Source organism: Chiloscyllium plagiosum, chromosome 5, assembly GCF_004010195.1.
Source record: "Chiloscyllium plagiosum isolate BGI_BamShark_2017 chromosome 5, ASM401019v2, whole genome shotgun sequence".
In the NCBI taxonomy this organism is placed as follows: Eukaryota; Metazoa; Chordata; class Chondrichthyes; order Orectolobiformes; family Hemiscylliidae; genus Chiloscyllium; species Chiloscyllium plagiosum.
This window is the reverse complement of record NC_057714.1, coordinates 11,904,157-11,929,157: the sequence shown is the minus strand read 5'-3', so window position 1 is coordinate 11,929,157 and position 25,001 is coordinate 11,904,157. Positions and strand designations below refer to the sequence as shown.

The window sequence follows — 25,001 nt, the reverse complement described above, 5'->3', positions numbered from 1 at the left end:
CCTTTTTTACCACCCTCCCTAATCTTACTGAAACATCTGTAACCAGGAACCTCCAACAACCATTCCTGTCCCTCTTCTATCCACATTTCCGTGATGGCCACAACATCGTAGTCCCAGATACCGATCCACGTCTTAAGTTCACCCACCTTATTTCTGATACTCCTTGCGTTGAAGTGTACGCACTTGAACCCATCTCTGTGTCCGCAAGTATTCCCTGTCTGTGCTACCTTCTTCACAGCGTCCCTACATTCTTGGACATCCTGACAAACAGGTAGCCACTCAAATATCAATCACTTACCTTCCCGACCAGCTCTGCGCTCCAACCTCACTTCCGCCCAGCTCGCGCCGCTCTCTGCTGTGAGAAGACCGTTGGCGTCGAGGTAAGTTCTTTATATATCAGTCACTTACCTTCCCGCCAGCTCTGCGCTCCAACCTCACTTCCGCCAAGCTCGCCCCGCTCTCTGCTGTGATTTCCTCCACATTGGGGAGACTGAACGCCTTCTCGCAGAGTGCTTCAGAGAATATCTCCGAGACACCCGCACCAACCAACCCCACCGCCCATGGCTGAACATCTTAACTTCCCCCCTCCCACTCAACCAAGGGCACGCAGGTCCTGGGTCTCCTCCATTACCACTCCCGCACCACCCGACGCCTACAGGAAGAATGCCTGTTTCAGTTACATCACACTGCAAATTTTTGCTATAAATTCTGTGTTATGATCGAGCCCTCCACAATCACCTGATGAAGGAGCGTCGCTCCGAAAGCTAGTGTGCTTCCAATTAAACTTGTTGGACTATAACCTGGTGTCTTTTAACTTGGTAAAAGACACAGCTGTGAGTTTCATGCAGCACACTGATAATACAGGAAGTCATTCCTTCCCTTGACTGAGGGTGGCTGAGCAGCAAGGCAAGCTGGCTGGTTGTGTGGCTGTGCTAATTGGCTTGACCAGACAAGCCTAGGGATGGTTTGAGCACTGGCAGGTAGATACTAAGTGAACAAGAACTAAGAGAGAAAGTGAGTAACCCTGAGAGACAGCCTGTTCCCAAACATGAACTGGTTCAGTCCCTGCACATGGAGTGACTGTGAAGCATCCTTTCAAAGCTAATTGCCGGTGTGCCCTGCAATTCCAGTCCACGCTTCCTAATATATTGGAGAGGTGCCATGATGGCCAATGGCCTGGGGGGTAGGAGGTGGTCAGCAAATGCCAGTGTTTGTGGACAAGAGGTGAATGCAGCTGGTGACCATGGATCGTGCCCTGAGATATTGTTTGGTGCTAAGCAACATGGATGCTATTTGCAGTAAGTGATGAGCTAAAGACAGCTTCTAATCACGCTGATTAATTGATATCCAGCTTACTTGGCATGTTTGGTAGGATAATAAGTGAGGTGAGTTGGACTGTAAATGAGGCTTTTAACAAACAGCAATTCGCTGCTGCCTAGCAAGGGATTCACCTCAGCAAAAGCAGTAAAAGATGCAGCAAGATGCTCCTAATGTTAAGACATGCCTTGACAGACTTCTCATCCAGGTGAAGTGGGTGCTGCAGACACTGGAGATTAGAGTCAAGATTAGAGTAGTGCTGGAAAAGCACAGCAGGTCAGGCAGCATCCGAGGAACAGGAAAATCGTCATTTCGGGCAAAAGCCCTTCATCGGGAATGAGGCTGTGATCCTCGGGCGTGTAGAGATAAATGGGAGGGGGGAAGGTAGCTGAGAGTGCAATAGGGGTAAAGTGACAGCTCAGAAAGGAGGGTGGAGCAGATAGGTGGGAAGGAAGATTGACAGGTGAGACAGGTCATGAAGATGGTGTTGAGCTGGAAGGTTGGAATGGGGTAAGGTGGGGGCAGGGGAAATGAGGAAACTGGTGAAGTCCACATTGATGCCATGGGGTTGAAGGCTTCCGAGGCGGAAGATGAGGCACTCTTCCTGTAGGCGTCGGGTGGTGCAGGAGTGGTAATGGAGGAGACCCAGGACCTGCGTGCCCTTGGTTGAGTGGGAGGGGGGCGTTAAGATGTTCAGCCATGAGCAGTGGGGTTGGTTGGTGCGGGTGTCTCGGAGATATTCTTTGAAGCACTCTGCGAGAAGGCGTTCAGTCTCCCCAATGTAGAGGAGACCGCATTGGGATCAACGGATACAAAAAATGATGTGTGGAAGTACAGGTGAAACTTTAATGGATGTGGAAGGCTCCTTTGGGGCCTTGAATGGAGGTGAGAGGGGAGGTGTGTGCGCAGGTTTTACAATCCCTGCGGTGGCAGGGGAAAGTGCTGGGAGGGCGGGCTGTTAGGGGATGTGGACCTGACCAGGTAGTCGCGGAGGCAACAATTATTATTGAAAGCGGATAGGGGTGGGGAGAGAAATATATCCCTGGTGGTGGGGTCCATTTGTAGGTGGCGGAAATGTCAGCAGATGATGCGATGTATAGGAGGTTGGGGGTGTGGAAGGTGAGGAGTGGTGGGGGGGGGGTTTGTCCTTATTGTGATTGGACGGTTGGGGTTCGAGGCCAGAGATGCGGGGCGTGGATGAGATGCATTTGAGGGCATCTTCAACCACTTAGGAGGGGAAATTGCAGTCTTTAAAGAAGGAGGTAATCTGGTATGTTTTGTGGTGGAACTGGTCCTCCTGGGAGCAGATGTGGCAGAGACAGAGGAATTGGGAATAGGGGATAGCATTTTTGCAGGAGGCAGGGTAGGAGGAGGTGTAATCCGGGTAGCTGTGGGAGTCGGTGTTTTTGTAGAAAATGTCAGTATTGAGCTGGTCAACCAATTCTGCCACAAATCTCATCATAGTCTATGTTGCTCAGACTTCTGTAAGATTCCACCAAGTGTATTGATTTATTGTTTATGACAGTGATCATTATGATCATGACCCCTGATGCTCATTTGTGGACATGTGATGATGACAGGATCACTCCTAGAATAGAATAGCCTTTATTGTCACATGCACTCCATGAGTGCAGTAAAATGTTTGTAATGTCACCTCTTGGTGCTATATTAGGTACAGACTACCCTAGGTACAGATAGTGTTGTTACAGAGTAAACGAAAAAGATAAGCATGGGAATAGAGTTTCAAAAGTCCAGAATGATAATAAAAAGTGATGATAAAATACCTAGGTTCAAGAGGTTCTAGTCTTTTTCAAACATGAGGGCATGTCCACCAGCTTCAGGACACGAGGCAAAGTTGCCTCCATGCACTGGCCTCTGTCCAGGACTCACTCAGCTGCCATTCTGGGACCTAGTCCGCCCTCGCTCTGATCCCGCTTTGGGCTTGGCCTGCGTGCTGTGCTGCCACTCCAGCTCTGGCCCATACTCGCTCTGCCTCGGGTTTCGGCCCCAACTCAGCCCGTGCTGGCAACATGCTGTCTTGTGTGGCAAACCCAAACTGGTTGCATTGCCTGTTACAGTCATGGTTCAGGTGAGAAGAACTGCCTCATTGCGGGGTGGGGGGGTGGGGGGAGAGAGGGCAAAACTACTGAACTATAGAGCTACAGATGCACTTGAAATCAAACCCAGCTGTAGAAAAAGTAGAACAGATGTTTGACAGAAAAATAAATCAAGATCAATTTTGTGTCGGAGAAAGTGAGAAACATTCCAGCAAATAATGTGAGATAAACAGAAAAAACTTGGAACACACGTCATTGCTTTTCATGAGAAGCCAATTTGACAAAACTCAATGAACAATGACCTTAAGACTGGTTACATAATCGGTGCTGTCATCACTAAGTTCTAAAAAAGTGTAGAGAAATCTGCATATGCTTCCAATTCCTATTCATCTAATTTTGTACAATATTATTGAAGAGAATCGATGGAACCCCTGAGTTAGAACAATACATTCTAAACTGTGTACTCTGATATATTTCCTTGGAAGTATATCCTACCTTGGTAGGACGATGTGCGATTTTGAGAGGAATTTTGCAACTGATTATGTTCTAGGTACCTGCAACCTTTGTCTTGCACAGTGGAGAGGTAATGGATTTGGAAGGTTCTGTCAAAGAAAAGTTGAACAGTTGCAATATATCTTACAGATTGTGTTGTGAGTAAAGGGATGTATAAGGCAGCAGATGGAGTTCCATTCAAGTAGGCTGCTTTATCCTGGATGGTGCTGATATCCTTGAGTGTCATTGAAGCTGCACACATCTAAGCAGGCAAGGAATATTCCATCGTATTCTTGACTTGCATCTAGTAGTCAATAAGAATTCTTACCTCATCATGAGAATTTTTCTTTGTACCAAAGCAGCCATGTATCTGGAGTGAATGGTCCTGAGAGTGCCCATATTGATCATTATTGAATGCATTATTGATGAAAACCTCATATGAGATGAGGTTCTCTATCATGGTGCATATTTAAACAGTATGAGCACAAAATAGGTCTCTGGCACAGGTGGAGCTGATGCAGTGGAAGCTGAGGCACTGAGTGGGAAAAATTTAGCACCTGCAGCTATTTCCAACATGGGATGCTCGGTGCCAAATACTGGAAATAGTGCTCTGAAAGGCTTCCTGTCCATTTCCAACTGGCTAGATTTTGTTTAGCTTTACTGTTGGATAGACTTACTGGCTGATTTCACTCACAATTTACAAGTTTGGATTATATCCACACAACCTATTGGAATGTCACTCACCAAGTAACATTCACACAGCTGCAAGGTTATTTAGAATCATAATCATAGAATCCCCACACTGCAGGTAGAGACCCCTTTCAGTCTATCGAGTCTGCATCATCCCTCCAAAGAGCATCCTACCCACGCCATCCCCATAGCCCCGCATTTACACAAAACTGGACATTATGGGGCATGGCCATTCCACCTAACCTGCACATTTTTGGACTGTTGGAGGAAACTGGAACACCTAGAGGAAATTCACACAGACACGGAGAACATCAGATAGAACACAAGTAGTTTCCCAAGGCAGAAATTGAACTTGGGTGCTTAGTGCTGTGAAGCAACAGTTAAAGGGGCAGATACTCAAGTTACATGTAGGGCAAGTTAGACTATCTTTTGCTATTGAAATTTGTAATTTCCTCAAGTTTAGGGAAGTACTGAGTGTGCTTTTCGAGGTATTTCATTGGATTTCTAGATTCGCAGTGTGCCAGATGATTTGGTGACTTCTTCAAACAAAGACTGTAAAGAGACAAAGGCTGCTATTGCAATGCTTCATGGGTTACAGCACGAAAGGGGCTGTAGAGAGAGAAGTTTTGTATGACGTCCTCTGCTTGGTGCTGTACTCCTTCATAGTGCTTGACATTGATAGGAGGTTGACATTCAGGTCAGCCAATGCACTCAGTATCTTGGAATGCATCCATATCAAAGTTTTCCTGTGTGCCAGTGCATCACAGCCCTCACACAAGTTCCCTCTAGGAGAGCTCATATTAGACTCTACCTTCCTTTGAGTTTGCACAGAAACAATACTTTAATTTTGCCATGGCTGTAGTCCACTCATAACCAGTGACTTGCAAATTCCCAGACAGCAAGAGTTGGGAACTCACCCAATACACTATGCCCAGTTCAGGAGTAATTCATGCAAATGGTGACACTTTTGTTCTGGAGGAAGATGGATGCAAAGTGGAGTCTGTCCTGTTGAGTCTATACTCAAATCAAAGGCAGCCCCAGGGCCTGCTGACTGTCAAAGCAAGCTGTTTATAAGGCCCCCTTCAACTCTCTGCAACTTTGCTCCTGGTGTTTTGTTAAACATCAGACTGAGATTATGTCATATTGTTCCACCCCTATGTCAACTCATGTCAACCCATGCTATTATCCATCCCTTGGTCCCTTACAGCACCAATGCCAACTTAATGTCACTCATACTAATTCATCAATTACTTTTTATCCTGCAAGAGAGGGGAGAATTTCCATGATCATCTTGTATAGTGTATGGATGACATACATGGCACAGTTGAATACCTGGAAGTATGTGAAAGTAGCAGGCTGAAGGTTTGAGACTGAAATTATTGAAAAATGTGAATGTATTGTAAAGTATCTGACCCCTAAGTGTCAGGGATGTGCGAGTGATCATGGCCTGTTTTGAGCAACCTGAGAGGTTAGTTATTTAAAGTCCTTTGAACTCTGGGAAATGTAGCTTTGCCCCTCCTGTGAAATTCATGATTAAGGCCTGCTGTGTCTTATCAATGAACCGAGGAGTTATCTCTCTCTCTCTCTCTTCCCACATGCTTCAGTTGTGCAGTTCCCTAAAATGGTCAGTGTCAGTAAAGGTCCCAGTTTAGAATGGCCAACTTTGGGCTGTGGTCACTTGACCACCATCTTTCCTGTTATTCTCTTGAAGCACCTCAAAAAAATGGGATCACAGGCTCAAACCACACTCACATGCAGGCATTTATCAAGTCTAAGATGGATAGTGTAACTCCCTGAGTATCTGAGTACTTAGGCAACAATACCTAATACACTAACAAGCTTCCTTAAGCACATCAAAAAGCTTAACAGGACTATATGCAAATAATTTAATACTTAAATTGAGAGTTAGCCTCTATTTACATACACTGGCTCACAGTCAAGCCTCTTTAGGGATTAGCTGCAGTCAATAAGACTAAACTTCGTACAATAGTCCTTTCACATTGCTGTCCGGGTTCATTAATGTCTTGGCTCCTGCTGTAGGAGCATAGAGTCCATAGTTAGTTTTGGATGAGTTCCTTCTTCCAGAGGATGAATTTAACTATAAGGATGGTAACAAAGGTCAAAGCAAACAGGATAAACAACTCAGCCATGTGTGACAGGAGATATACACCTGGGTATATCTGCATGTTTGAGCTATAATCCCAGAAGTCATCCCACCAATTAATTACTTTGATTTCCTTTCTATGCTTTTGAATTTGCTGTCTGCTGAATAGCAGTAGCAAAAGCTTTATGTGCCAGACCTGCTGTAATCTTTCTGGTAGAATTTCAATCCCAGTGTTGTACTTCTCCCAGTAATCCTCGAAAGTTTGTCTGAGTTACATTGACAAAGATCTAACTCCTCCTGTGCATGCCTGTGAGCTCCATTTGGCTTAACCTGACTGGTATGTCTGGCCTGAAACAAAAGATGGTGTTATATGTGAAGGTCCCAATTGGTAGTGTTTCAGGGAAATTGTGATGTACTCTTCTCGCTTCCACTTGTACACTACTCTGGTCATATTGGGTCAGGGTCCAGATCTCCAAAGCACAATTTAGAAAAACATTTGTCCAAAAACCACACAAAGTATAATCATTTGAATATATGAGGCAGGGGCACACAATTAGAGTCATAATGTCATATAGCACAGACACAGGCCCTTTGGCCCACCATGTCTAAACTGAATAACACACACTAAAGTAAACCAATCCTATTTATACAGTCATAGTCATAGAGATGTACAGCACAGAAACAGACCCTTCGGTCCAACTCGTCCATGCAAACCAAATATCACAACCCAATCTAGTCCCACCTGCCAGCACCTGGCCCATGTCGCTCTAAACCCTCCCTATTCTTATACCCATCCAGATGCCCTTTAAATGTTGCAATTGTACCAGCCTCCACCACTTCCCCTGGCAGCTTATTTCATACACATACCACCCTCTGCAAGAAAAGGTTACCTCTTAGGTCTCTTTTATATCTTTCCCCTCTCACCCTAAACCTATGCCCTCTAGTTCTGGACTCCATGACCCCAGAGAAAAGACTTTGCCTATTTACCCTATCCATGCCCCTCATAATTTTGTAAACCTCTATAAGGTCACCCCTCAGCCTCCGAAGCTCCAGGGAAAACAGCCTCAGCCTGTTCAGCATCTCCCTATAGCTCAAATCTGGCAACATCGTTGTAGATTTTTTCAGAATTCTTTCAAGTTTCACACCATCTTTCCAATAGAAAGGAGACCAGAGTTGCACACAATATTCCAACAGAGGCCTAACCAATGTCCTGTACAGCCGCAACATGACCTCCCAACTGCTGTACTCAATACTCTGACTAATAACGGAAAATATACCAAACGCCTTCTTCACTATCCTATCTACCTGCGACTCCACTTTCAAGGAGCTATGAACCTGCACTCCAAGGTCTCTTTGTTCAGCAACACTCTCTAGGACCTTATTGTTAAGTGTATAGGTCCTGCTAAGATTTGCTTTCCAAAAATGCAATACCTCGCATTTATCTGAATTAAACTCCTCCTGTCACTTCTCATCCCATTGGCCCATCTGGACAAGATCCTGTTGTAATCTGATGTAACCTTCTTTGCTGCCCACTATACCTCCAATTTTGGTGTCATCTGCAAACTTACTAACTGTACCTCTTATGCTCACATCCAAATCATTTATGTAAATGACAAAAAGTAGAGGGCCCAGCACCGATCCTTGTGGCACTCCACTGGTCACAGGCCTCCAGTCTGAAAAATAACCCTCCACCACCACCCTCAGTCTTCTACCTTTGAGCCAGTTCTGTATCCAAATTCTAGTTCTCCTGTATTCCATAGGAAACCTTATCGAACGCCTTACTGAAGTCCATATAGATCACATCTACCACTCTGCCCTCATCAATCCTCTTTGTTAGTTCTCAAATAAACTCAATTAAGTTTGTGAGACGTGATTTCCCACGCATAAAGCCATGTTGATTATCCCGAATCAGTCCTTTCCTTTCCAAATACATGTACATCTTGTCCCTCAGGATTCCCTCCAACAACTTGCCCACCACTAACGTCAGGCTCACTGGTCTATTGTTCCCTGGCTTGTCCTTACCGCCTTTTGTAAACAATGGCACTACGTTGGCCAACCTTCAGTCTTCTGGTATCTCAGTAAGAGGCCCAGCAATCACTTCCCTAGCTTCCCACAGAGTTCTAGGGTACACCTGATCAGGTCCTGGGGATTTATCCACTTTTATGCGTTTCAAAACATCCAGCTCTTCCTCCTCTGTAATATGGACATTTTTCAAGATGTCACAATCTATTTCCCTACATTCCAAATCTTCCATGTCCTTTTCCACAGTAAATACTGATGCAAAGTACTCATTTAGTATCTGCCCCATCTCCTGCGGCTCCACACAAAGGCTGCCTTGCTGATCTTTAGAGGGGCCCTATTCTCTCCCTAGTTACCCTTTTGTCCTTAATGTATTTGTAAAAACCCTTTGGATTCTCCTTAACTCTATTTGCTAAAGCTCTCTCATGACCCCTTTTTCCCCTCCTGATTTCTCTCTTAAGTACATTCCTACTGTCTTCTTAGGATTCACTTGATCTATCCTTTCTATACCTGACATATGCTTCCTTCTTTTTCTTAATCAAACCCTCAATTTCTTTAGTCATCCAGCATTCCCTATACCTACCAGCCTTCCCTTTCACCCTGACAGGAATACACTTTCTCTCGTTATCTCATTTCTGAAGGCTTCCCATTTTCCAGCCGTTCCTTTACCTGCGAACATCTCTGCCCAATCAGCTTTTGAAAGTTCTTGCCTCATACCGTCAAAAGTGGCCTTCCTCCAATTTAGAACTTTAACTTTTAGACAAAATTGGAGGTGTAGTGGACAGGGAAGAGGGTTACTTCAGATCCATGTCATTAATAAACAATGTGGACAGACAGTACAAAGTAAAGGATACTAGACCACAGGATGTACAGGTGTAGAGAGAGACCTGTGTGTATGTATGCATAAGCTCGTAAAGATGACAGAATAGGTAGAAAGAGTTGTTAATAAAGCATGCAGTACTTTTGGCTTGATTAATGGGGACAAAGAATACAAGCATAGGGAAATAATGATAAATTTGTATAGAACACCAACTTGATTTTAGCTGGAGTATTGTGTACCATTCTGGATGGCACATTTGGGGAAGGATTGAAGAATAGATCCAGGGATGAGATCCTCAATTATGAGAATTGACTGGAGACTGTGGAACTGTTTTCCTTGGAGAGGAGAGGGATACAAGAAGATTTGATGGAAACTTTCAAATTCAGGAGTGGTCTGGCTACAGTAGATAGAGTGAAACTGTTCCAACTTTTAAAAGAATTGAGAACCAAAAGGCAAAGTTTTAAAGCATTTTGCAAAAGAAGTAAACTCGAGGCAAGAAAAGCTTTTTCACGCAGCATGTAGTTAAGGTCTAGTGATTCACTGCCTGAAAATGTCATGGGGGCAGGTTCAATTGAGGCATTAAAGAGGACATTAAATTACTGTTTCGATTTAAAGGTGCAGGCATGAAGGGAAAAGGTAACATTAAGTTAAAATCTGCAGTATGCCTATACAGAAATGATGGGCTGAATGGCCTCCTTCTGTACCATAACAATCTGATATGCATGAATTGGAAATGCTGCAGTCAGTGATGATCTCTGCACCTAAATTTCAAATAAATACACAATTATGAAGGTCTGCAACAAAGTCTTCAGAGTATGACTTTATGGCTATATTTCTTTGCAATTGTATTTTCCATTACTATGAATGCTCTTTTGTTCCAGGTCTGCCAGCCTGGATGTTAACAGGGGAGATTTAACAAAAACAAATTAATTTGGGTGGGTTGAGAATTCATGCCTTAAATATCATCATCAACCCACTTCCATTTCAACTGCTCACGATTTTAGTGGAGGTGGGAAGGTGTCTGTACAATCAAACTGCTTTGAGGTGGCTGATCAGTACTTTAAATATTGTAATGAGACTGTGACCCTGCTTGATCCTCGGGAAACCAGGAAGTGAATTCACATGATGATGCTGCCAAATCTAGGAGGTCAATGCCTGTATCCTTACCTGTGGGACTCCATGCAGTAATGTGTACAATCTCCATGATCAGGTACCCCACACCCAAATCCCCTCACAAAGCTCCAGCCTCCCTCACAGTCATTCCTCTGACCTCATACCCCCTTTTCAGGCCTTCAGGCCTTCAACTGCCTTCCTCTGCCAATCTCCTTCTCAAACCTTTGATTCCCACAGTCACCCTTCCTCCATTCAAGGCTCTGGATTTCCTCCCTTCCTCCCTCTAAAGAGACTTCCAAACTCCCCACCATACCCTTACGCCTTCCAATATTCTGTCCCATATTGAGCATGTCCACCTTCTTCCTGCAAGGATCAGTAGCCGTCTTATTGATCATTTCTAGCTGTGCTTTGTGGGTGGAGTGAATTGACCGGTAATTTCACTAACTACTTTTGTTCCTGATGAATTAAAAAAATTCTTGGCAAATGCTTTTCTTTTTGCGTTGGTCCAAGAATTTCATTTCTATTGACACAATACGAATGCTGAGTATGCTAAATAACTTATGCGTAACTTAGCCATATAGACCAGACCTAACTTTTCTTGGTTTGTAGTTGGTTGCCATAGCTAAGACAGCAGCTGAAGTCTGGACTATCAGGCATAATTAAAATCATGGGTCTGTTTTCTAATTACTGTCCAGTACATCTTACTAGAAATTAGCTTCTTGATATTGAGTTTAAATATTACAAGTGATCGCTTGAGTAATGTGCAAGAGGACCAGGTAGTCTCTGAATCCAGTGCACAACAAGACTCAAATTTTCCCAGAAGATCCTCGGAGCTGTTTACACTTAAGGGATAGTTTTACAAAATTAGGAAGTCTTGGTTGTCAGGGGGTCAAATTAGGAATTCAGGTATGTATTTGGCACAAGTTTGCATCTACATTGGAATGTAATTATACACAATTATTGTTTTAATTTCCTCCCAGTAGTACAATTAGAGAGACATAACTCCAATTTAATACTCGTACCAATAAATTGTCAAGGTGTTTTTCTTTCATTTGGCTGCCTATCTAGTGGGCATATAGGTAAGGGTTATAGAAGGGCTTCCTGATGAAGGATTTTTGCCCGATTTTCCTGCTCCTCGGATACTGCCTGACCTGCTGTGCTTTTCCAGCACCACTCTAATATAGGCATATTGATATAGGTCATGCAGAGCTTAATTTTGAAAATTGTGGAATGAATTCACAAATTGTCATTCAAGGCACAAACATTGACTTGCTGAAAGATTAAGTCTTTGCAAGTTGTTGCATGGGTCAGTCATGATAACATTAAATGTTAGCGGAGCTTCTAAGGACTAAACAAAGGATGTAAGAAATAGGAATGGGGTAGCCCTTGCTATCAAGTCATTCACCATATCTCTTGATTCCTTGGGAGATCAAAAATCCTATCCATCTCAGCTTAAACTAAGTCAGTGATGACACAGCCACAGTCCTCTATGGTTGAGAATTCCAAAGATAAATTGTGCATCGGTTGCACTCAAAGCCCAGGTATGCAGTCAATGAAAGCAATGATCAGAGAATCCTGTTTCATTGTTCTTCTATTTTGTTTTCCGAATAAAATTAGTCATGAGGAAATCAGAAGCATTGAAAAGTCAGCTTCATTGTACCAAGAACCTTCAACGTGATCCAGTGCAAAATTGATGATTTAAATCAGACCAGTTAAATTAGAAAGATGGTTGGGAGAGATAAATTCAGTGCGTTTTACAGTAGGTCAGCACCAGGTCAAGTCTGTGATGTGCAAGATAAATCGATCTCAATTTTTTAACTTGATCTTTGACTGCCAGCATTTGTTGCCAGTCTCTGATTACCTTTGAGAAGGTAAGGCACTGCTTTGAACTGTTGCAGTCTCTATGATGGAGGTTCACTGTGGCACTGTTCAGTTGGAAGTTCTAGGATTTTGACGCAGTGACAATGAAGAAATGGCAATATATTTCCAAGTTAGTATGGTATGTGACTTAGAGACGAACTGGCAAATGCTGGCATACCCATGGACCTGTTTCCTTTTCTCTTCTCGGGTAATAGAAGTCTCAGGTTTGAAACACACTATTTAATGAGATGTTGCAGAGCATTTATACATGGTATTCAATACATGCACTGTACACAAGTGGTGGAGCGTCTGAATGTTTATGGTGGGTAATGGAATGCCGATCGAGGAAGTTGCTTTATCTTGGATGACATTGAGCTTCTTAAATGTAATCGATGCATTCAGTAAATGGTTGCCATGTTTTGGGAAGTTGTGAGGTGTGTTACTCAGAATTCGTCACCTCCGACATTCTTTTGTAGCCATACTACTTACATGACTGGTCCAGTTATCTTTCTTGTCCATCCTTCCCCCACCCCGGGATGTTGATGATCAGGAATTCAGCAATGGAAATACTATAGAATGTCAAAAACAGATGATTAAACTCTGTTTTTCAAGATTGTTATTAATGCAAATGCTACTTGCCTCTTATCAGTACAGTTAAAGGTGTCCAAATTTTGTTGCATATGCCCATAGACTGCTTCAGTATCTGAGGAGTTGTCAATAGCATTGACCGTGACAGCTAGAATCCCACCACTGGAGATTCTGAATATTTTATCCTAAAAGGGAAAGTATCTAGTTATAATTTAAATTAAAGTCATTAAGAGACGCTGGAGCAAGTCAGTCACTGTTGCTGGTTAATGGTATTATTTGTTTTCCAAATGAATTAATGAAGGAGAAAATATTAATTGAAGTTGTACACGAGGATACACACACAGAGTTGGATTAAAGAGTGATTTGGTAAACAGAGATGTCATTTAGGAGTAGTGAAACAAATTACTATAGAAAGCTACAGAAGGAATTGACTTTATTTTGAGAAATGTCCTGATTGTTTCAAGAATATTATCATGGACAAGGATGGTGGAACAACAAATGAAGATAAAAGAAATTGAAATGTTACAAAAGAAATGTTAGCTTGTTTCCAGACTGTGTTGTAACTACATCTCAGGATTAAAATTAAATAGGAGGAAGATGAGTCACGAATCTGGAAATTCAATAACCAGATGCAATTTTTAAATATGTAACTAAAGTAAATGAAGGTACAGAGAATGAGGCCAAGTGTGCAACAAACAGATTGGGAATTTTAAAAGTTTTACCGAACAACCTACAGTACTTAGAAATTGAATCAGAAATGATACCCAAGTGCTATTGTTTGAAACAAAAAAAAATGAAGAAAAAGAAACCACCTCAAATATGAGCCAACTAGAAATGGGCAGTAGTTTGTCAGGTGGTAATTCCATTTGGGAATCATAATGAAACATTGTCCATGGCTCATAAAATCCAGCACTAGATCACTCCACTATGAGGACAGGCAAAACCATTAAAACATTTTTATTGGCCAGGATTGCATAAAGATGTCAGGATGTCATTCCTGAAGAAGGGCCTGTGCCCGAAACGTCGAATCTCCTGTTCCCTGGATGCTGCCTGACCTGCTGTGCTGTTCCAGCAATAAAGTTTCAACTAAAGATGTAGTCCAACTTTGTCAGACATACCATATATATCTCATAATGGGGATATCCCAAACCTTAATTAACCTTTAATTCCAATATCAACTTTTAGAAAACTAGTAAGCAGGGTCTTAATAGTTTGTGTAGGACATCCATCTCAAACCAAGCATAGGAATCAGTATCTTTTATAACAGTAACAGATCTTTCCACAAGACTTTCTGAAGCAGTGCATTTAGGGAAAATTAATGAAAAAGTGGAAGTGGAAAAGTTACTTTAGTTTTTTTTAAGCTATGGATTACACAAACAAATTCAATCAGATCAAGGTTCGAGTTTTATGTCTTAGATATTTAAAGAAATGATGAATAATTTGGGAATCAAACAATTTACATCTTTTAATTTTCACCCCAATCTCAAGTTGAATTGAAACAATGGCAGACCATGATTAGAGCTTATTACCAAGAATTCCCAAATGATTTAAATAAAGGAATCACTTATTATTTGCTATCAGGGATAGACCTAGTGAATCCACTGGATTTAATCCTTTTGAGATACTGTGTGGACAGGAGATTTGATGAACATCAAATTGATTAAAGAGAAATTAATAAACCAAAGCTCAAACACTGTGCTTCTGATGAAAGCATGTGAGTTTTTTTCACGGGACATGGACATCACTTGCCAGTATTTATTCCCCATCCCTAACTTGAAAGTTAAGAGTCAACTATGTCTCTGTAGGTCTGAAGTCACATGTAGGCCAGACCAGGTAAGCATGGTAGATTTTCTTCCCTGAAGGACTTTAGCAATCCAGATTTTTTTTTGGCACCAACAAACTTTCAATGATTAACCAATTAAGTCATTGAGTGAGTATTTAATTGTGTGTTTACATCAATGATTTATTTACTTTGCGCCAAATCTGGGAAGAACATTTGTATCACTCAATTGAACTGTTTGATTAGATACAAAAATCAAATTTGGTTATAAATTTGGATAAGAGTGCATTTATTTGAGTATCACTGTGGGACAAGGAAAAGTAGCACCTAGGGAAAGAAAGTATGGGCTATTTTAGATTTTCCATGCCTAGGACGAACTTGATTTGTTTTCATGATGTTGACATGATTGGATTGGATGAACAGTTTGTTCCGAACTTTAGTACTATTGCTACACATTTTAATACATGTTGAAAAAAGGCAGGAATGTTCAATGGATGCAAAAGATTTATTAGAAGTTATTCAAACTGGTTGTTGATGCCACTGACGTAGGTGTGGGGGCAATTTTACTTCAAGATGACAAAATGGGGATCAAATAACCTGTCAGTTATTCTCCAATACTCTTGTCTATATGATTTTGAGATTGACATCACCAACATGGAGGAAGCTTATTTAAGTGGACCATAATCCTTTGATTTTCTTTGGACAAACTTTGAGATAAGAACTTATGACTAATTTGGTGGAAGTTCATTCTTCCACAATTTAGTATGAAAAACATTCATGTTCCTGTGGGGAAACAATGTTATAATAGATACTTTATTGGAAGCATATGTCATGGACACTGGGTGATGAGGTGCCATTAACAAATATAAAATTATGTTGCTATGTAGCTCATTGTTTTTATTTTCAGTAGTGTATTGTGTGATTTAAATATATATTAAAATCATTTATTTTTGAATATTTTGAAAGACAGGTTTGATCTTTGAGCCTGAAGGTGTTTAATGATTAACTTGTAAGTATTTCTGTTGCCATGGTGATTTCCTTTAAAATACTCTATCAGAGAGAGACTTCCTGGAGAGTAATGGGGTTTTGTTGCATTTGGAGATATAAACAATGTCGTACATGAGGTTGTCAGATGGAAGATTCTGGTATTTAATTTTTGGGCTAAGGAGAGACTTCCCTAACTTGGGAACCAAAGCACTTTAGTTTCAGCTTTGGACAGTTTGCAGATGTCTTGACTGAGGCTGGATGCGCAAAACAGTTACCCCTGACAAAGGTGCTTAGTTTAAACTGTTACGAAAGAAGTTACCTCAGTGTGATGAGTTCATTTTAAAAGGTTCAGAACAAAAGTATTTGGTAAAAACCCTCAAGGGATTATTTGAAAATGAGAAACTCTAATCTCAAATATATGAGAACTCCACAAAAATACTATCAGATTCTCAAGATGGGAATTTAAACCACAGTTCAATTAAGCCTTGTAGAAAGGGAAATTCTCCCTGGTGTGAGTACTGTAATGTACAGAGATAGATAGGTGCTGCATTTTAGGAAAGCAAATCTCAGCAGCACTTAATGGTAAAGTCATTGGTAGTGTTGCTGAACAAAGAGACCTTGGAGTGCAGGTTCATAGCTCCTTGAAAGTAGAGTCACGGAGAGATAGGATAGTGAAGAAGGCGTTTGATATGTTTTCCTTTATTGGTCAGAGTATTGAGTACAGGAGTTGGGAGGTCATGTTGCAGCTGTTCAGGACATTGGTTAGGCCACTGTTGGAATATTGCGTGCAATTCAGATCTCTTTCCTATCAGAAAGATATTGTGAAACTTGAAAGGGTTCAGAAAAAGATTTACAAGAATGTTGCAAGATTTGGAGGATTTGAGCTATAGGGAGAGTTGAATAGGCTGGGGCTGTTTTCCCTGGAGCGTCGAAGGCTGAGGGGTAACTTTAGAGAAGTTTATAAATTTATGAGGGGCATGGTTTGGATAAATAGACAAAGTCTTTTCCCTGGGGTAGGGAGGTCCAGAACTAGAGGACATAAGTTTAAGGTGAGAGGGGAAAGATCTAAAAGAGACCTAAGGGACAACTTTTTCATGGAGAGGGTGATACGTGTATGGAATGAGCTACCAGAGGAAGTGGTAGAGACTAATACAATTGCAACATTTAAAAGGCATCTGGATGAGTATATGAATAGGAAGGGTTTACAGGGATATGGGCCAGGTGCTGGCAAGTGGGACTAGGTTGGGAAATCTGGTCGGCATGGACGGGTTGGACCAAAGGGTCTGTTTCCATGCTGTATCTCTCTATGACTTTATAATAAGTTAGGGGATGAAAGGTTACAGGGAGAAGGCAGGAGAATGGGTTTGAGAAATATATCAGTCATAATTCGATGGCCGAGCCAACGTGATGGGCTGAATGGCCTGATTCTGCTCCTAGTTCTTGTAGTCTTATTTTGCTAAATGAGTGTGGTTGGAATTAAAGGGATTATATTTTACTGTGTGATTCAAAACTTGTAGGTTTGTTGTAATACATGTTCATAGTTTGGTATAATGCTTTTTTAATCTTATTTTGTGTATTGAGCTAGTTTTATTGTTGCACTTGAATCTACAGAATTGTGTGTTTGTATTTCTGTGAAAGATCACCTTGTTAAAACCTGAAAATACAAAATATGATCAATGAAGCCAGATTTCAATCTGGGATGTGATTTGTCCCATAGTAAGAATAGCTGAAATCATAAAGTCAAGTGAGACTCCTCCCAACTCAATTATTGTAAGCATGGATATTATGATTTTTTTTGAGAATTGGAATTAGGGGGCTAAATTAGCTTTAAATTAGAGGTAAACGAGCAGTCATCGATTTACAAACATTCAACTAATGCTCATACTTGCAATCAAGATCATGTCCAGGATTGTATTAATGCTAACTTTAAAGATTGTACATGTGAGTGTTTACTCATCCTTACAAATGGCTGCGTTATGTTATCTTGTACTGTGCTCAAGACTTGCGCACAAATCAACTTACTGACATACCCAAGAGTGTAACCTATTCACAACCGGGTAGCTGCCTGTATTATCGCAGATTTGTTTCTCCCCAACCGTCCTCCCCCTCCCCCCATACAGAATGAGTATTTTTCATTTACACATCTGAAAAAATGACAAGCTTTACCTTTGTCCTTTCAGAACACCTTCCTTTCACAAAGAATAGTCAATTCATAATGCTGGTCATGATGACTGCAAAATTGCATAAACTTCTTGTGTTTGTAAGTTGTTTCTTCAGGTTTTTCCATCCCTTTTTCTATAAATCATTATGTAGTCAAGACATATTTTATATTAATTTATAGAAATGTAGATTGGGGATCCTGGATACATTACCTTTAAATTAGTAGATAATCCTTATGGGAACAGGAGTGTCAAAAGATAGACAGAAGTAAAGTGACAGAAACTGTAATTCAAAGTGAGTTAAACTATTTGTTCTACATGACAATGTATAATGTCTATTGTACACAAGAAAACTGGAGATAATAATAGGCTATGAAGAACCAAATGGTAGAGATTACGGAGATATTTGACAGAAAAATCAAAACTTGTAATTAAACAGGGTACATAACATAGTTAGAAAATTGTAGTAAAGCAAGAGTTTGGGGGCGGGGGGCGGTTATGAAGAGTCTGTAATTATTAGAGGCAATGTAAAGACAGTTGGAAAAAACAACATGGCTATCAATATGATACAATAAAGTTCAAATAGGTAAAGATAAAGGATAATGAATAATCAATCACATGATTAGGTGTTGTCTGTCAATTACCTAATAGTGAAAGGGACATGGAGGAAGAAATATGCAAACAAATTAGGAAAATGATTACAAAGCATGGAATAGTAATCATGGAAGATTTCAATTTCCCAAAGTTAGCAAAAAGAGGTATGTAAAAGGGATAAGGAAATGGAGTTTCTCCAAGTGTATCAGGTTTACTTAATGCATAAGAAATCTAGCAAACATATTTGGTACTGGATGTAGTCATGGGAAATGAATCCAAGCAAATTAGAAATGGCAAGGTATGGGACTACCTAGGCAATGGTGACCATATATATAGCTTAGGGTAAAAACTGAGGAGGATGTTAATAGATAAAAGCCAGGAGACAATAGATGTGAAAAGCTGCTAGTCCAGTTTATATTCTATTTCCTCTCTGAATTCATCCTCCATGTAGCCTGCTGTAGTTTCCCTGATCCTATTCTCACTACATTGTTGGATACTCACCTTCCCTATCTAACACATTAAGAAACCAAAGATGGCAATAGGGTTCCTAACGGATGGACAGATAAAATAACAAATTCAAGTTCAGCAAAATAGCGGAAATACTAAGTAGTTACTTTGCTTGGTACTTACTAGGGAGACAAGGGGTTACAAATGATCTCATGGAAACCTATAAAATTCAGGATAAATGCACGAAGGATGCTCCTGATGACATAGGAGCCCAGGACCATTGTCATAGTCTAAGGATATTGGACAGGACATTTAGAATTGAGATAAGGAGACATTTCTTCACCCATAACATGGTGAGCTGGTTGAATTCTCTGCCACAAAGATGGTTGAGGCCAAAACATTGAATTTTCAGGAAAGAGATAGATATAGTCCTTAGAGCTAGAGAGATCAAGGATGTGGGCTGAAAGCAGAAACAGTGTACTGAGTTGGATGCTCATATTGAAGGCTCAAGGGGCTGAACAGCCCACGCCTGTTCCTTTTTTTCTACGTATCATTAGATTAGAAATGATACAACACATATAAAATAGAAACAAAAACAGAAATTGCTGGAAAATCTCAGTAGGTCTGGCAGCATCTGTGAAGAGAAATAGAGTTAACATTTCAGGTCTGCTGACCTGTTCAAAAAGTCAGAAAGCAGAGAGTAAGGATTAAGTATAGCAGTTCAGAGTAGTAGAAGACTGGGAATGAGATACAATGAGGATCAGTGTTGTACTAACTTTTGCAAGCTATATATATAAACAGTTTAGTCTTTAAAACCAAAGTCACAATTTTTAAATTTTGAGATGACACAAAATTCAAGAACAACTACTTCCCAACTATTATTAGATTCTGAATGAACCTCTCAAATTTTAAATTTCATGTTGATCTCATTCTTTGTGCAGCTTCTCTGCATCCATAACATCGTATTTCTCTCTCTGTTCTATTACTCTTATGCACTTTGTATGGTATGATCTACCTGTACTGCATGCAAAACAAAACTGTACCTAGGTAGATGGGCTCCAGGATATAATTAATCCAGCCGTACAAATGCTTCAAATAACTTGATGTAGTAAAAGTGTTTTACAAGGCCGCAAATAAAGTCTGATGCTTTGTTTACTTTATTTCGAGAGAACATTTTGAGATAGGTTAAGTTAAATTTACTTTATACTCTAGTTTGGCCACACATGGAGTACGGTTTACAGGCCTGTTCACCACATTACAAATATAATTTAAAGACACTGGAGAGTTTGCAAAAAGGATTTACAAAATTGAAACAAGAAAGCTGAGGTTAGGCCTATCAAGAAAGAATGAAGAGACTGGATCTTCTTTATCTTCAAAACCTATTAAGATTCCTTAAAATAATTTTAAAAGTTTTGATAAAGTAGACATGGGGGAGCTGAATTTTCATGTTGGACTTGGGGATTGGGGTCATGAGGATTTCCTGACATGACAATCCCACTTCCTCACTATCAGTGTTTTTGTACTGGGACTCAAAGAGAGCTGGAGTCATGTCGATAGCTTCCAGTACAGAATGGAGGCAAGCTAGTGCTGTGGCTGCAACGTCATAAACCAAAATCCCACTGAGATATCAGTTCAATTCAGGTGAGATCCCCTAGTCTTCACCTCTTACCCCTCTCCTCATTCTACTCACTTCTGAGCTCTCCCATTCTCCCACTCACTTGCATCCACATCACCACCTATATCCCTGTCACCTCACTCACTTCTCACCCACTTCATTCCCCATACCCTCTCACTGCTCGTAACCTCACAAATCACTCACCCAGTGTCTACTATATAAAAACTTCACAAGCCCATACAAATATTTTAAGGTATTTGAGAAGTTCATAAATCTAATCGAATAAACAAACAGTACTTGATTTACAGTTGCAAAACATTATCCACTTAACAGCTCATAAATATGTCAACATAAAAACAATCCTTGAAATGCACTTTTTAAAAATACCATAAACCCTTAACCACTTGTAACTTAATCAAGTTTGCATTTCGCTGATATTTGGATTTAGAATTCAGCCAAGTATTCATAATGATATTCCATTGAAAGGATGCATAAACAATTCGTGCTTAACTGAATTCACCAGAGTTTGGAATTCACTCAAACGGTCTTAATAAGATTAATTGAGTAACTGTGACAACAAAATCATCTGAGCTGAATTCATTAAAGACTTTGAAGACAGCCAAATACTCAGTTGTCTGTGCAAGCTTTGAAACAGCCAAGCAGATTGCTGAGAGCAACGTCAAGGAATAAATGAATGCAAAGCAAACATTTCATATTGGTAATCCTGAATTCCACATTTGTGCAATGCAGAATACTAATTGATCCAGTGGAACATGTATTATAATGCAGATGAAGACTTTTCCAGTTTCACAATTTACTTGACCATTGATAACTTGTCAGATATCAGTAGTGACAATCTGGTAAAAATATTATTTAATGATCATTCAACTTTCAAAACAAAGCCCTATCATCACTTCATAACATTTATAACCTATGCAACATTTTACTATGAAATTTGATGTAACTTCTTCCACAAGTCTTTTTTTTGTTTTGTAGCAGCAAATATAACTGACAAGGTGTTTGTACTATTTTGAAGAATGATTTCATTCCCATCCAACACCCAGCCGTAACTTGAGAAACAAATGCTTCCAGATCATGATAATATTGAGCCTCCTGATCAGCCTCTTGACAGAAAATGATAGGAGTAGTTGGTATTCTGTTATTGCAATGGCCAATGATATTTCAGTGAAGCATGAAGAAGCATCTAAAAGCCAAATGTCCATCCAGATGTCATCTTATCTTGATTAAGATAGTGTGTGCATCATACCTGACTAATGTCTCCATCCCATCTGACTTCAATACTCCACAACCAGTTGGGTCCCAAAGGAATAATCATTGCCATGTACACCATAGGACCACAATTTTCATTTTAAAAAAAACAGGCATTGTAGCTGTCCAATACTGGGTAGACCCTTCACAAATTAGTTTTTGCAATATGTAAGATAAAGTTGTCATAGTCCTACTAGACCATAGGACTGATCTCTCATTGAAGATTGATTTAAACTGAAGGTCACCATACCTCACAACAGGGGAGAGGCTGAGAAGGACAGTTCTTCATGGTAGCCTCAGCCAGTGCAAGAATTGAGCCCACACTATTAGCATCACTCTATATCACGAATCTAGTCAACTAAGGTAACTTGACAGTCTTTGCATGGTATTTTGGTGGGAGCAAGGTTTTCTATCATTTCTTGTCATTTTTGCTGTGCTCCCATCACATTTCCACAAGACAAGAGGTCTCAAAATCCATGCTCATGGCTGGCAAGTCAGAAATGTAAATTGGATGCATTGAACTTGACATTTGATTCACCAGGTATGCACCACTGTTAGGTGAGACAACACTAGGAGCCAAATCCCTATAAATGTCATGGGCATTGCTGAAAATGAATTTTGTGTTTTTGCTTTCATTCTATCCAGATCATGGCGAATGTCATCATTTTCATCTGTGGAAATCTGGCAGGAGCCTATCACAAGCATTTGATGGAACTTGCCCTGCAGCAGACATATCAAGACACATGCAATTGCATTAAGTCACGTATCAAGCTTGAATTTGAAAAGCGCCAACAGGTAAATATTTATGTTCCATATTTGCATTTTGTACCATGACGGTGTTTTTCTAGTGAGAAATTTAACATTGATTTGTAGTTAATATAATCCATCCAAATTGGTTTTGATTGGTTGATATACTATCACTAGAATTTCTCAATACTATTTATGTTCCTGAATGGCAAGGAATTTGGGCTCAAACTTGACAAGGAATTGATAACAACCCTAATCGACTTGAAGTTGGAAAGATTTATTAAGGATAAAAATATAAAGTTGAATAAAACCAGACAATGATTTACAAAGCAGAACATAATTCCTTAACCATTCCCTGTTTTAATCATGTGGGCCATTCTAGGACTGGTCATATGTTCTTCTCCTGTTTGCACTATCATCAGCTACACAACTGTGAGACTGTCCTTTGTGATGCATAGTATCTAAATGATGAAAAATTGTATAGTTTTGAGATGCAGAGGGATCTGGACATCACAGTGCATGAATTGCAGAAGGTTAGCATGCAAGTACAGCAAGTAATTAGGAAAGCACATAGAATGTTATCATTTACTTTTGAGTGGAATTGACGTAAAAGTAGGTAGTTATGCTTCAGATATAGCATTGGTGAAACCACATCTGCAATGTTTTGCACAGTATTAATCACCTTATCTCAGGAAGGAAGTTAATTTGTTTGAGGCAGTTCAAAGAAGGTTTATCAGACTTATACTTGGAATGGATGAGTTGTCTTATAAAGAAAGATTGGACAGGCTAGGCTAGTACCTGCTGGGGTTTAGAGGATTAAGGGGCAATTTGATTGAAACATGTTAGATCCTGAGTAGGCTTGACTGGTTGGATTTGGAAAGGGATTTCCTTGAATAAGAGAATCTAAAATGAGGAGCGTTGTCAAAAAATAAGGAATCCCATTTTAAACAGAAGTGGTGATTCTTGTTTTCTCTCAGAGGGTTGTGAAACTTTTGAACTCTTTTGGAAAGGCGATGAAAACAGAGTCCCTGATTGTCCTTGAATGTGGATAGATTTTTGTTAAGCAAGAGCAAGTTGGATTGTAGGTTTGAGATGACATTCATATTGGCCTTAATTTGTATTGAATGTCAGAACAGGCGCAGCAGCCTAGGCCTGTTCCTATCGTGTTCATTTTAGCTGGTTAAACCAGTCCTCAAACTGTAATTCCAATGCAGCCATATGCCCTTCATCACATTTACACTTCTCAGATTCAGAGGTTAAGGATAGGTACAGGACTAGGTTATTTAGGCCTTGACCCTAATTGACCATTCAATTAGATTATAGCTGATTATCTACCTCCATGCCACTTTCTGTCCCAACTCCATATTCCTCAATGTCATTAATTCTCAGAAAGCTATCAATTGCTGTCTTGAGTGTGCTCAGTTCCACTTTCCATTCGGTAGACAGTTCCAAGGTTTCACTGTCTTAATGAAGAAATTTCTCCTTATTACAGTCTTAAGTAACCTGCTCTTTATCCTAAGATTACATCCATTAAGTGGCATACGAAATAGGAACAAGAATAGGACATTCATACCCTGAAGCCTGCTCTGCCATTCTATAAGATAATGCCTTATTTGTCCCAGGTCTTAACTCATCTTTCATGCCAACTCATCATAGCCTTCAACACTTCAATATTTCAAAAAAAAATCTGTAAAACTTCCCTTTAATTACTTTCAGTTTTAGACTGACCAACTAGGCAAAACATCTTATCCACATCCACCCTCTCTATGAACTGTGTATGATTAAAAGAGGAAAAGGATAGACCAGATCTAAAAGGTGAAGTTCTAAATTGGAGAAAGGCCAATTTTGACGGTATTAGGCAAGAACTTTCAAAAGCTGACTGGAGGGAGATGTTCGCAGGTAAAGGGACAGCTGGAAAATGGGAAGCCTTCAGAAATGAGATAACAAGAATCCAGAGAAAGTATCACCCTGTCAGGATGAAAGGGAAGGCTGGTAGGTATAGGGAATGCTGGATGACTAAAGAAATTGAGGGTTTGGTTAAGAAAAAGAAGGAAGCATATGTAAGGTATAGACAGGATAAATCGAGTGAATCCTTAGAAGAGTATAAAGGAAGTAGGAGTATACTTAAAAGGGAAATCAGGAGGGCAAAAAGGGGACATGAGATAGCTTTGGCAAATATCTTTGGAAAGGCAAGGACTGATTAGGGATAGTCAGCATGGCTTTGTGCATGGGAAATCAATTCTCACAGACTTGATTGTGTTTTTTGAAGAAGTAACAAAGAAGATTGATGAGGGCAGAATAGTGGATGTGATCTATATGGACTTCAGTAAGGCGTTCAATAAG

The 25,001-nt window shown here is 40.3% G+C and overlaps 1 protein-coding gene across 2 annotated transcripts in view; it reads left to right on the top strand.

Annotated features, from left to right (window-relative positions):
• The window catches only part of LOC122549721 (adenylate cyclase type 2-like), a 625,439-nt gene that overhangs the window by 374,184 nt on the left and 226,254 nt on the right, over positions 1–25,001 (top strand). For both annotated transcript variants that reach the window (XM_043689618.1, XM_043689619.1), the window contains one exon: positions 22,557–22,706. In XM_043689618.1, coding sequence (XP_043545553.1) covers positions 22,557–22,706 — 150 coding nt within the window. The remainder of the gene's footprint in view (positions 1–22,556; positions 22,707–25,001) is intronic.